Source organism: Schistocerca gregaria, chromosome 3, assembly GCF_023897955.1.
Source record: "Schistocerca gregaria isolate iqSchGreg1 chromosome 3, iqSchGreg1.2, whole genome shotgun sequence".
In the NCBI taxonomy this organism is placed as follows: Eukaryota; Metazoa; Arthropoda; class Insecta; order Orthoptera; family Acrididae; genus Schistocerca; species Schistocerca gregaria.
The window spans coordinates 171,533,430-171,547,256 of NC_064922.1; the positions used below are offsets into that span (position 1 = coordinate 171,533,430).

At 37.8% G+C, this 13,827-nt stretch overlaps 1 protein-coding gene across 1 annotated transcript in view; it reads left to right on the plus strand.

Moving 5' to 3' along the window:
• The window catches only part of LOC126356178 (hemocytin), a 438,196-nt gene extending 434,035 nt beyond the window's left edge, over positions 1 to 4,161 (plus strand). The window contains exon 78 of the mRNA XM_050006942.1: positions 3,475 to 4,161. Coding sequence (XP_049862899.1) covers positions 3,475 to 3,983 — 509 coding nt within the window. The 3' untranslated portion in view covers positions 3,984 to 4,161. The remainder of the gene's footprint in view (positions 1 to 3,474) is intronic.
• Positions 4,162 to 13,827: the final 9,666 nt, after the last annotated feature.

The following is a 13,827-nucleotide window of genomic DNA, read 5'->3' on the forward strand; positions in this document are numbered from 1 at the left end:
AGGGGGACTTAATGGTGGTAACATTCAACAAACAACTCAACAGAGGGCATATCTAATTCTTGAATTCATCTTTTGTCAACCAAAGATGGTAAATAGAGGAACCCTGGGTATGTGAGATTCTCCCCTGACATCACATGTATAGATGAGAACGAAGATGCCATGGGCATTAACACCCATTCCTTCTTGGCTGTAGCTGTCATATAATAGTTAGTGCCTTTAGTGTACTACGTGGCAACTACTGCCAATAAAGAATAGGCATTTATCCTTATGGCATCTTTAACCTCCCATGCAAGTGATGCCTGGGCTGAGTCTTGTGTAGCTACCCATCGCTCCTCACTATTGACCCCAGAGATGATTAGAAATACATTTGCCTACTGTGGAAATTTTAAATTTTCCCCAGTGGGCTGTAGCACTCAACAAAATCTACATTAAAGACATAAAAAAGCACTACTACTGATGAAAGGACTGCATGGAAAGGCAATTCATGATTCAGAACAACATTTATTCTTCTCATCACATAGAAAATCTATTGAAAATCAATAAAGACATATTCCCTCCTTACTATCCCACATCTAGCAGCAGTAGCAATACAAAGAAAACCACTGTAAATGGGCAGAAGGAATGCACTGTCATGCATTCCAGCAATTCATGATTGAATTAGACAAGCCCTCAACAGTTTTATTATGGAAAGAAGGACACTTATTCCTCGCGTAATGTTGGCATGTTTCGTTGACTTTTGTGTCATGTGTCCTCTGTTCCTTATTGTAGCCATTTGCCAAACTCAGTGATCTAACATAGTGGATGTTCAGGATTGCTGAATTACAACAGCTTTATTTTAATTTCATATGTTTTGCTACAAAAAAGTCTGATACAGCATCTGACACTCACCACCTATATAATGCATGCCTGAACCCTTCTTAGAACTGTCAGTGCAATATATCGTATGTAGCTGCTGTATGGTATCTGTTGGTTGCTAGGCTAGCACTGGTCCTTTCACGGCAACCATCTGTATATCCCATTTTCCCACACAGTATCCACCTGCCTTCCATCTGTAGCCAAATTGTACATGGACAGTAAACTTTTGCTTTTCTTCCTGGCTGTTGCCCTCATACGCAAATGATTATTTCCAAAAGTATATTGTGAGAAAAGTAATGAAATTTGAAAAAAAGCTTTTATACAACTTTTGAGGCCTTAAACTTTAAAATATGGCCTTTTTAGGGGAACCACCTAAGGATTCTGAAAATCATAGCCTTTTTGAGGCACGTAGGAACCTCAAAATTATTTAGGAGTATGTGTGTTAGCTCCACAAAACGACTTTTTGAAAAGTAACTAATTTCTCATTTTCACTTTCTACCTGTCAGGTGCTTAGCACATCCCATATTTAGTGAGTAGTAATTTGTCATCATATACATATTTAATTCTGTACTGGAATTTCCATCAGTGCATCATACCAGGATGTTCTGATAAAGTTGCTCTAGGACGTCCATTAATATGTCAAATTGGTAATCAATATTTTCTTTCCATCCTTAATTTTATAGCACTGGAGCACAGAATTTAACATTACAGACAAGTGAGCAAATAGTTACCCTCTTCAAGCAAATATTTTTCTAGCAGGATTATTCCTTTTTATTCCTGTCTGTGAGATGTTGAACAGATAGGAAGTTTTTAACGTGTTGCCAGAAAAAAATTAGTACACCCTTTCAGAGCTTTCCAAGTCGCTCAAGATTTCTTGGTGCAACAGTGCATATGGAGTGCATGAAATGATTACATATACAGATCAATAGCGCAAGTGGTTCTGAGGTACCAGGTATCAAGCCACGCTGAAAGACCCACGTTAGTGCATAGTATAGCCTCCATGGCCAGCAGTGCAGGTGCTGACTCTGGCATCCAGTTGATCATACAGATGGCAAATATGGTTCTGGAATATGTTATTCCATGCCTGCTTGCCTTGTTCATGTAGTTCTGCAAGGGTTGTTGACTGATGAGTCGCACGAGTAGTTTCTCGTCCCAATGTGTCCCACGTGTGCTTGTTTGGAGACAAGTCCAGAGATCAAGCAGTCCAAGGAAGCTGCTGCATGTCTTGCAGAGCATGTTGAGTTCCATGGGCACTGTGTTAATGAGCATTATCCTGTTGGAACAACACATCACCTTCCTACTGAAAGAACATCAGAAGGACGGGTGTAACAATATTCTCCACGTACCTAGTGCTGCTTACCCTCCCCTCCAGGAACACCAAAGTGAACAAAGGTCATAGCTTATTGCACTCCAGACCACAAAGTATGGGATGAGGCCAGTGTGTCTTGGATGAATGCACTGTATGAGACAGAGCAAAGGACCATCACTTGCATGCAGGAAGAATCTGCTTTCATCACTAAAGATCATGGTGTGCCATTCCATTTTCCAAGTGATCCTCTGAGGGCACCAGATGAGCCGTTTACATCAGTGCTGTGGTGTGAGTAGAAGACAGGATAGAAGTGTGCCTGCCCGTAGTGCCACTGCTACTAATTGCTCACAGCCTTTCACGTTGACATGTCTGGACTCATAGGCCCTTTTTACCTTTGCTGTGGTAGCTGTACCATCTGCCTCTGCTGCCCTTACAATACAATGATCCTGGTGGGTGTCTGTGTTGTGTGGACATCTGGGGCCTCATCTACAGGTGAGAGGATGTTCATGTGACCACTGATACCAGCATTGTTGCACAACTGACACAGCATGTCCAACTTGTGTGGTAATTCTCTGAAAAGCAGGTCACAATCTGAGCCCTTTCACACTCACACAGTTCGCTGTCGGAAGCATGAGTGCATCTCTGTGGCATGGTTGCCTGCTTGCCTCACACGTTTGCACAACACTGGGCCTTCTGGCTGTGAGCATTCCCTGTTAAAGCATAGAAACAGATGGCACTCTGGTAGTTGTGCCACTATGCTACCTGTTGACAGACACGGTTGAAACCATTATCAGTACATCTGCTATCCCCCAGGTGGCATATGCCATCATCGGATCAAAATTGATGTCATCTTTTCAGGTGTACAAATTCTTTTCCCGGCAGTGTATTTAGTCAATGAAAATCTTGATACAGCTTTCATGAAGTATTGTGCAATACAAATGGAGTCAATAAACAAACTGGGAATGGGGACACACAACTTCTGGCCCGAGATGCTGGAGTCATTAATCATATGTGCATGGGGTGTGCTTGCTTGTGTGTATGAATGGTGTGTGTCACTCTTTTACTGATATAGGCTGTGCTCAAAATCTTTATGTAAGTGTCTTTTAATTGTGCCTGTCTACAACTTAAACGTGTCTTCTTTATGGTAAGTAGCAACCTGTCTTTTCATACATTGTTGATATTCGTACCAGGAGTTTCCATTGTTTGACACACAACTTACATTTTTATAAATGTTTATCTTTCAAGATTTCTCATTGTTCAAATTCAGTGTGTACTATTACAACAGTATTACATGATGTTCTATTTTACAGATAACAGTGACTACAGGAGCATCTGTAAATGCTGTCAGGCAACAGGTTACAAGAAGCTGTCAGTGAGACTAACTTGTGAAGATGGACACACATATGTAAAAAATGTTAGTGTACCAGTAACCTGCATCTGTTCAACCTGTGGCAGCAGTGGTTTAGACAGACCAGGAAATGGACATCTAGATATCAAGTCACAGAAAAAAGGGCCTCATAATGTATTTGATGCTGAACGACAATTGGAGGGCTCTCTAAATGAACCACTGCCTACAGTTCCACAGGTCATTGCACGTCCATTGAATAATTCAGAAGGCACAGGAACTGTGACAGAAAACAAGAACGAAGTAAAAGAATTTGATGCTGATGAAGAACGAGCATTTGATGAATATCTGAAAAAAGGCAGAGCAAAATCTCGTGCAGCAAAGAATGCCACTAAGGGTACAAAGACTAAAACAAGGAAGGAGTTGCCAGATGTATTTGATGAACCACTTCTTATAAAGGAAGCTGATGCATGAGAAAAAAATAAAGCCTTCTGATTGACTGAACATACTTGACACTTTCCTTTTTCAGAAGTTTCATATTGCAGTACCATATGTATTTCCAGAGACACCAGACTGAAATAAATTTCATCCTTCACTGTTGTTATTCTGTCAATGTATCTATTTACGAAAAATAATACAGAAGTTTACAATATATTGTACTACTTTTTTCCTTCATTTTACATCTTGCAGCAATACAATTGTTTGTGTGTGTGTGTGTGTGTGTGTGTGTGTGTGTGTGTGTGTGTGTGTGTGAAAATAATGCAGAAAGAGAGTGATACGTCTCCACTTTTCAGCAAATACACACCTGATCAAAAGTATCTGGGGAATTCTATGTAATGTGAAATTGATCACTATATGTCACAAGAGGTTAACTTGAAAGTGTAAAGGGGGTGGGAAGTATTCTGTCCTCAGCAGTTAAACAGTTAACAGCAGCTCAGGAGAGCTCAGTGACTTTGAATGTGGACTAGTCACTGGATGCCACCTGAGTAACAAATGAATCAGAGATATTTTAACCATTCTAAAACTGCCCTAGTTGACAGTTGGTGATTTAACTGAGAAATGCACACATGAAGGAACAACCAAATGCTAAATCGATACCAGATAGATCTCATGTACTGACTGGCAGGGACTGGGATTTTGGAGGATGGATGTAAAAAATTACGTAAAATCAGTGGAAGAAACTTAAGTTCCAAACTGGACTAGAAGTCCAAAGCTCTGAAAAAGCTTTCATAGATTGATGAGTTTTGGTACTTGACATTATATGCTGATGACAGGATATAAGTATGTCGAAAACTACATGAGGCAATGCATTGTGCTCACGAAAAGGTCATCATTTATGCAAGTAGTGTAGGTAATCTCATGCATGAGACCTTTATATGCAGTGAAACAAGTGAGTTGTGCGTGCCTTGGACACAGCGCCTACAAATATCTGAGTTGTAGTAGTTGAGCAATCATGAATTAAAATGATTTTCCAACACTTTCAATGTTGAGTACTGCTCTGTGTGCATTTAGTATTTGTATATTTGCTTTTAAAGTCCTGTGTCATATATTTACATTCATAGCATGCACTACACATTTTAAGTAATGACTAATGCAATATGGTGGCTTAAACCATGTTAACCCTTCATCTGTGAAAATGGTCCAAGACCAAAACCAGTAGATGTTTGGGTGTAAAATAAAAACAGCTGATGGTTCAAATATGCATTTTATGCACTTTCAGTGTGTTGTAGAGTCCATGCCACTCTATCTAACCTGTCAAAGAGGAAAGAGATGAGCATACCAATGGACAGATGTATCTAATACAACTTCTCACAAGCATACTGTGTGTTCTAAAAAGTAAATGAAATTTCAGAGCCAATTCATCCTTACATTAATGAGAAGATATATTAATCCAAAATACTCATAAAACACAGAAGAATTTAATTTTAGTATAATGTGAAGAATCCAATTAGACTCATAGTTTACACTAAATTCTTTTGATCCTTGTATCTTCCTTTTGGTTGCACCAAGTCCAAGTATGCTGATTTCTCTCTTTTTTGTCAAGTCTTCACATCCCTCTATCTCCAGTTAGTGTCAGAATATTAAGTAAGGCAATTTTAATTTGGGTCACATATTAAGTTTTATGTATTCTCCTCTTTGGTTGTGATGTAGTGTCAGGTGTTGAACCATCATTAATACCATTGCCAGAGGGAGTGCTAGAAACATTTTTTTCTATAGAAATACAGTATTTTCACCCAAGGCCTCTTTTAGGTTTGAGAGCTATTTAATTTGTCAGAAGCTGCCTCACTAGGCCTATGACTTCCAAAGATTTGTATGTTGTGGTTATCTCACTTAGCCATTGGACCTCTCACTCCACCACAAGCCAGTGGTCCCCTTCTTATTTAATCCCTAGAAGGATCAACTCATCTCCCAGCTCTGTTATACTGAAGTATCCTTCACTGCCGCTACTGCCATTGAGGTCGTCACCCATAGCTTTGCACACAGGTTCTGTGCTGTAACCCATGAGATTTGGTCCTGCCTGAAATCAGCCATCCCAACACTCCAGCCTATTGAAGTGTAGAATGTGCATCTCCGTGATATGGAAGCACCAGACAGGAATTACTCAGGTGGAGGAGTAGGGAAAGTGTCCCTATCTCCTTTGATCTGGGTTAATAGTCATGTATTATGTCAACAGCCAGTAGACAATGGGCTTGGTTGCTGAAACAAGTCATGGTGATCAAAAGTAGAAGTGTAGTTTGTGGTGTTATTTGATTCCAGGTAATTTTTACAGTGGAACCTGCACCATCATGTTCTACATGCTGGACAAGAAATTTATTTGTAAATATCATTCAAGAGACATTGTGGAGAGTTGATTGTTTTAATGGCACAGTTTTGTTTAATTAATCATGTTACAGGGCAAGTAAACAAAGATGTTGTCAACAACACTTTCAAAATTTTGAGGGAAAAAATCTTACAATGAATTCACTCCTACCAACATTAAATGTTAGAGGTGAAGTTAAGTGCATTCAGTTTTAGGAAGAAAACTGATGAGATCCTAGATAAAGTTTTCTAATGAGGCATTAATGAATCAATATTGCTGTCCAGAGGTGACTAGTGCAGTTAGGAGCCCAGCTGAGATTTCTAAACTAACCTCAAAAAATTTAGTTTTTATGCATTGCAGTTAACAGCAGCTGGTTCCATGTATTGGCTTTTGATTATCTCAGTGATCCATTTTCATCAATATTCCAATGCAGTCCTGGGTTCATTTCATATATCTGATGGTACTCTGTCTTATATCTATCAACAGTATGTTGTGTGTGTGTGTGTGTGTGTGTGTGTGTGTGTGTGTGTGTGTATTTTGGGCAAGATATTTTAAGGTTTTAATTTCAAATTTCATGCTCTATAGATCATTTGAATTATTTCTGTTGAACTGATGCAAAATGAGTAAGTGCACAGGCTGTATATACATTATTTGCTTGTACATATGATTACATTATGGCTCCTTATAGATACTAAATAGCACAGTGACTTAAATCCAATGAAAAATAATGTTCTTTTAAATGAAAATTTTTCAGCATGTATAGTAGAAGTAGTCCATCAGAAACAGATTCAGTTTATATGTAAAATTTTCTATCCAATCAGGCATTTTACTTACAACAATTTTATTAGCAAATCATTGTGTGGAAGCATAGATAAGAGTTTGTTCCTCCTTAAAGATGCACTTACAAGATTTATTTATTTATTGCTATTTTCAATATGAGTCTGCTACCTAGAAACTAAAACATACCATGACTTTTTATTATAACCACCCATACTTCTTAATTTAATTGAGAACTATTTTAAAAAATCAGAATATCCAGCTAATGCATTAATTAATAAAATAACACAATTTACAAATAAAAATTATTTATATAATAAATTATTTGTGGTACTAGAGTGTTTTCCTCACTCTTTTATTTGAAGATATATCCCAGATCTGTCCTGAATATCTGTTTATCTGTTTTGTTTAACTAATACCTCTTTGACTTGTTGTCTATAATTTGTGCAGTTCCATAGCCTAATTCAGCTCTTTCATATTCAGTAACATCTCTGAAATTATGACAGTGCCATACAATATAATCCAGCATTCCAGTTTCTCCATTGTCACTGTTACCATTAAGTCGACACTATATTCCATTGAAATAGATGGGGTAAGGAAATGGATAACACCCCTCAAAGATAGAATGTATTCCATTTGAAGTCTTTCTCTTATACTGGGAAATAATGTGGCTTTCTGATGTACCTACATCCCGGTCTTCCTGCTGTTCTCACATTATGCACAAAGTGATTTCTTTCCAGGAGTTTGCTCTGTTCCTTGGTAATTGTGTCACCTTTACATAATCAGTATTGGACTACCTTATAATTACTAGGTAGGTCTATGCGGCATATTCCTAATATCATGAGAACACCTCCTGTAGAAGTTGTTCTGTATGCACCTGTAAATCTCACTAGTACATTCCTCTAGTAAAGTTACCAACCTATTTGGTGCCTTACAAATCTCACAGTTTTTCTTCACAGCCTTACTCCCTCTTAAGTTTACTAAGCACTTTAAAATTTTTTTAAAAGATTAAACTGTACAAACATCATAATATAGTTTGGCAATCCATGTAGGAACTTAGTAGCTCAACAAAATTTAACAAGAGGTCCTTCAAAGCTAAACAAATGCATGATAGAGGTAGTTATGTTACTGACTGACTGCAAATAACAAACTTGCGTATCTGCTGATGAGTCTTCTGGGTTGTATGGCTGTGGTTGAAGAAACTTTTCAGTTCCTAATGTTTCATCCAGGGCTGTGCTGGACACCTTCGAAGGTACTCTTGGCGACACTGGGTCTCGATGTTAAGTCAGTCAGTATGACTCGGCATCACCAGGAGCATCTCCAAAGGTGTCTCGTACACTTCTGGACCAAAAGGTTTCTTCAACCATGGCCATGAAGCCCAAAAGAATCACCCATAACTATGATATGAAAGACTTCATTGTATGAACTTGTATAGTGACTGAATTCAATGAAATATTGTGACTGCTCTCTTCAACTATTAGTTGTCCCAGCTGCCTGACATATAACTTTAATTACTGAAAGATGGGCGATGCCTGTCTTGAACCTTCACATAATGAATACTGAACACAGATTGACTAATATAGTAACTATTAATTTCAAGTGACCACCTGCTGTTCACTAACTAAGAGAACAAACTTTATGACCTAGAGTTCATACTGATTGAGAGCATGCCACAGATTGACTGTGACTTGGTGCATAACACTTATTTAGAGACACAGGTAGTATATAAATTACAAAATGTTAAAATACAAAAGTATGACATTTTACATATTAACATAAACAACAGAAAAATAACAACAAACACTGGAAAATACAGGATGGAATGTAACAATATTATGAGAAGGATAGCTGCTACTCACCAAATAGTGGAGATGCTTAGTCACAGATAGGCACAACAAAAAGAGTGCCAGAGAATGAGCTTTTGGCCAACAAGGCCTTTATCGGTGTGTGCGTGTGTAGTCTATTTCTGACAAAGACCTTGTTTCCCGAAAGCTCACTTTCTGACAGTCTTTTTATTGCGCATATATGTGACTCAGCACTCCGCTATTTGGTGAGAAAAAACAGTAAATTCCACAAACACTTTAAACAATGAAGCAACTTGGTTTAACTGTTGTTGTTGTTGTGGTCTTCAGTCCTGAGACTGGTTTGATGCAGCTCTCCATGCTACTCTATCCTGTGCAAGCCTCTTCATCTCCCAGTACCCACTGCAACCTACATCCTTCTGAATCTGCGTAGTGTAGTCATCTCTTGGTCTCCCTCTATGATTTTTACCCTCCACGCTGCCCTCCAATACTAAATTGGTGATACCTTGATGCCTCAGAACATGTCTTACCGATCGATCCCTTCTTACAGTCAAGTTGTGCCACAAACTCCTCTTCTCCCCAATCCTATTCAATACTTCCTCATTAGTTATGTGATCAACCCATCTAATCTTCAGCATTCTTCAGTAGCACCACATTTCGAAAGCTTCTATTCTCTTCTTGTCCAAACTATTTATCGTCCATGTTTCACTTCCACACATGGCTACACTCCATACAAATACTTTCAGAAATGTCTTCCTGACACTTAAATCTGTACTCGATGTTAACAAATTTCTCTTCTACAGAAACGCTTTCCTTGCCATTGCCAGTCTACATTTTATATCATCTCTACTTCGACCATCATCAGTTATTTTGCTCCCCAAATAGCAAAACTCCTTTACTACTTTAAGTGTCTCATTTCTTAATCTAATACCCTCAACATCACCCGACTTAATTCGACTACATTCCATTATCCTCGTTTTGCTTTTGTTGATGTTCATCTTACATCCTCCTTTCAAGACACTATCCATTCTGTTCAACTGCTCTTCCAATTCCTTTGCTGTCTCTGACAGAATTACAATGTCATTGGCGAACCTCAATATTTTTATTTCTTCTCCGTGGATTTTAATACCTACTCCGAACTTTTATTTTGTTTCCTTCACTGCTTGGCCAATGTACAGATTGAATAACATCAGGAAGAGGCTACAACCCTGTTTTACTCCCTTCCCAATCACTGCTTCCCTTTCATCTCCCTCGACTCTTATAACTGCCATCTGGTTTCTATACAAATTGTAAATAGCCTTTCGCTCCCTGTATTTTACCCCTGCCACCTTCAGAATTTGAAAGAGATTATTCCAGTCAACATTGTCAAAGGCTTTCTCTAAGTCTACAAATGCTAGGAACGTAGGTTTGCCCTTCCTTAATCTAGCTTCTAAGATAAGTCGTAGGGTCAGTATTGTCTCACCTGTTCCAACATTTCTACGGAATCCAAACTGATCTTCCCCGGGGTTGGCTTCTATTAGTTTTTCCATTCGTCTGTAAAGAATTCGCATTAGTATTTTGCAGCTATGGCTTATAAAACTGATAGTTCGGTAATTTTCACATCTGTCAACACCTGCTTTCTTTGGGATTGGAATTATTATATTCTTCTTGAAGTCTGAGGGTATTTCACCTGTCTCATACATCTTGCTCACCAGATGGTAGAGTTTTTTCAGGACTGGCTCTCCCAAGGCCGTCAGTAGTTCCAATGGAATGTTGTCTACTCCCGGGGCATTGTTTCGAGTCAGGTCTTTCAGTGCTCTGTCAAACTCTTCACGCAGTATCGTATCTCCCCTTTCATCTTCACATACGTCCTCTTCCATTTCCATAATATTGTCCTCAAGTACATCGCCCTTGTATAGACCCTCTATATACTCCTTCCACCTTTCTGCTTTCCCTTCTTTGCTTAGAACTGGATTTCCATCTGAGCTCTTGATGTTCATACAAGTGGTTCTCTTATCTCCAAAGGTCTCTTTAATTTTCCTGTAGGCAGTATCTATCTTACCCCTAGTGAGATAAGCCTCTACACCCTTACATTTGTCCTCTAGCCATCCCTGCTTAGCCATTTTGCACTTCCTTTCGATCTCATTTTTGAGACGTCTGTATTCCTTTTTGCCTGCTTCATTTACTGCATTTTTATATTTTCTCCTTTCATCAATTAAATTCAATATTTCTTCTGTTACCCAAAGATTTCTACTAGCCCTCGTCTTTTTACCTACTTGATCCTCTGCTGCCTTTAACTATAAGCTGTATAATCAAAAAATGGTAAAATGATAGGTACTATTTTATGAAGTGTGTGTAAGTTTTAATGTCCACTGAGATTTCCAAAGCACACAAAGAATTTTCTGGAAAGTTAAATTTTCTAATTGGCATATTGCACAAATTAACACATTATTCTACAAAAGATATATGTTTTTGGAATAAAAAAAATGATGCTACAAATATTAGAATTTTGAAAGGATTACCTTTTCATGATTCAGACATTCTGGAACAGGATAATTTTGAATAAGGAGAACTTTTTAAATAAAGTTCTAGAAAAAAGTAATGTGGTCATTGGAAAGTGGAGAATGTGGGCTTTCAATCAACATATGTCTATCTTAAAACAAATAATTATTGATCAGGTCAAATTCTGATAAGCACATTATTTTAGTGAATCATTAATTTACAAAGAAAACTCCAGGATGGAATAATTACAATATTATGAAGAGGACTGATTGCTACTCACCATATAGCGGAGATGTCAAGTCACAGACAACAACAACAAAAAGACTACTTAACATGTAAGCTTTTGGCCAGAAGGCCTTCTTTTGAAGTAGACGACATACACATCTTCACGCTGTTTAGTAGTCTTGTCATTGCGCCTGTCTGCAACTCAGCATTTCTGCTATATGCTGAGTAGCAACCTATCTTTTTCATAATATTGTCATAAATTTAATTTACCCTATTGCTATCAGCAATCTGAAATTATACCCTGCATAATGAAGTTTAGTAAAATACAGCATGGGCAATAATTGAGCTGTATCGTCATGTCACAAACACATTACGTATGGAATAGGAAAAAAAAAAAACAAATTAAGGAGGGGATTTCAGCAAGTGAAGCTATTCCACCATGCTGTACTTCACCATGCACTCTGTGTAGAGCTAGTTTACACTGAGCTAGTCTTGCATGTACACCATCGCACTTTCTGTATAACATGCTATGGAGGCAAGCATAACATTACAATACAGTTTGCCAATGTCTAGAGATAAGTGGAACTTATTTTGACCATTTGTTGCAGTTTTGTTCATCAAATTTAAAGCTTTTTGGCCTATAATAACAATGTGCATATGAAACGTTTCCTTCTCATAAACATCCAATCCCAAGTAGCATGCCACACATCTCTTGATTGAATTGTTAGTCTTATGGTTTGATTTCTTGTCCGTGGCAGTCTTTCTTTGAGCACTATGCATACGGTTTCATTTGTAGCTATTTTAAGTTTGTTCTTCAACTTCAAACACCAGCTGCAAATCAATGCATAACATCTTGACAATTTTCTTGTAATTCTGCCTCATTGTTCTCCCTTATTGCTATTGTCAGTGTTCAACATATGCAATGCATCCTTCTTGTTTGAGTTAATTCACCAGTGTCTGTCAGAGTGTCTCTAAGCCTATCAAAAGTTACAGCTATGTCTATCATTTCATTATGTACTTCTACTTTGATGTGCCAATCACTTTTAAAGCCTGATTCACAGCCTTTTTGGTGGTCTTTTGTAACTTTCTCTATTATTTCAGCCTACTGCATAATAATCTGTGTTTGATAAACATACTGGCATGTAAGACTTTGTTTCCTTTAGATCTATGTCTTTTGATTTTCTGAAAATATTTAATTTCCAAGACATACGTGAAAAGAAGTGTTTGACTTTTCTTAGATCTCTCCATGACTAACAATGAATCTTTTTCTAAGTCTTCCATTTGAGTGGATGAAACACCTCTGTGACATTTTCATACTTACTAAGCAAACTTGAGATGACAGTTGCTATTGCTTATGGATATTTTTCTATCTCCTTTTGTTCACATTACCTGGTAAGCATCCCCAAAGACAAGCAATATTTTGGAATGAGTTGAACAAGCAATCCTCTACAAGCTTTCTTGCATTTCATTACAATTATCTGGATTTGTGATCTCCCCAAATGATCCTTTAGAGCTACCAATGTGTTTTTGTTCTTTGTCCAATTATACATCGCATCTCATGTTGCATAAGCTCATAAGTAGCTTCCTAGGGAACAGTATGGACCTATAACAAGTGACTTCCATTAGCCAAGAAACGTGGCATCAATATGAGCACTGGTATCCACTGCCCCTCGTAAATCATGGACAGAGTGTGATCTGAGTTTCATAAGATCACTGTTTGTGTAATCAAAGTTGATACCTCCAGAGAATATTTTCAGTTTCAATTTTGTCCAAAAATCTACACCGGATTGACATATCTTATCTATGCCAATAGCTATATGCATCTGTCCGGTGACCATTCTTGGAAACAGGAATGACTTGAGCCTTTCTCCAATCATTTGAAATACTTTGTTCTTTGTGCAGCATGTAATAAGCTGCTAGAGAAGTGGCTATTCTATAGGTTGAGTTGCCTTTCCATTGATGGGTAATTTTAGTAGATTTTTTATACTTCTAATAATTATCTCTGTACTTGTTACTGAAAAGATGAACATGGCTCAGACATCCTCAATGAACAATTCCAAAAGACTGAATTCAGTGTTATGGTCTTCTCTGTGTCATCCTCCATTTAGGCACCAGTGTGATCACTGAGTGACTGTACAACCATTTATTGATTTTATGTAAAATCATAATGCCTTTGGATTTTTTATCAGGTCAATAGTCAAAATTTTACTATCAAACTTATCAAACGTTTCTT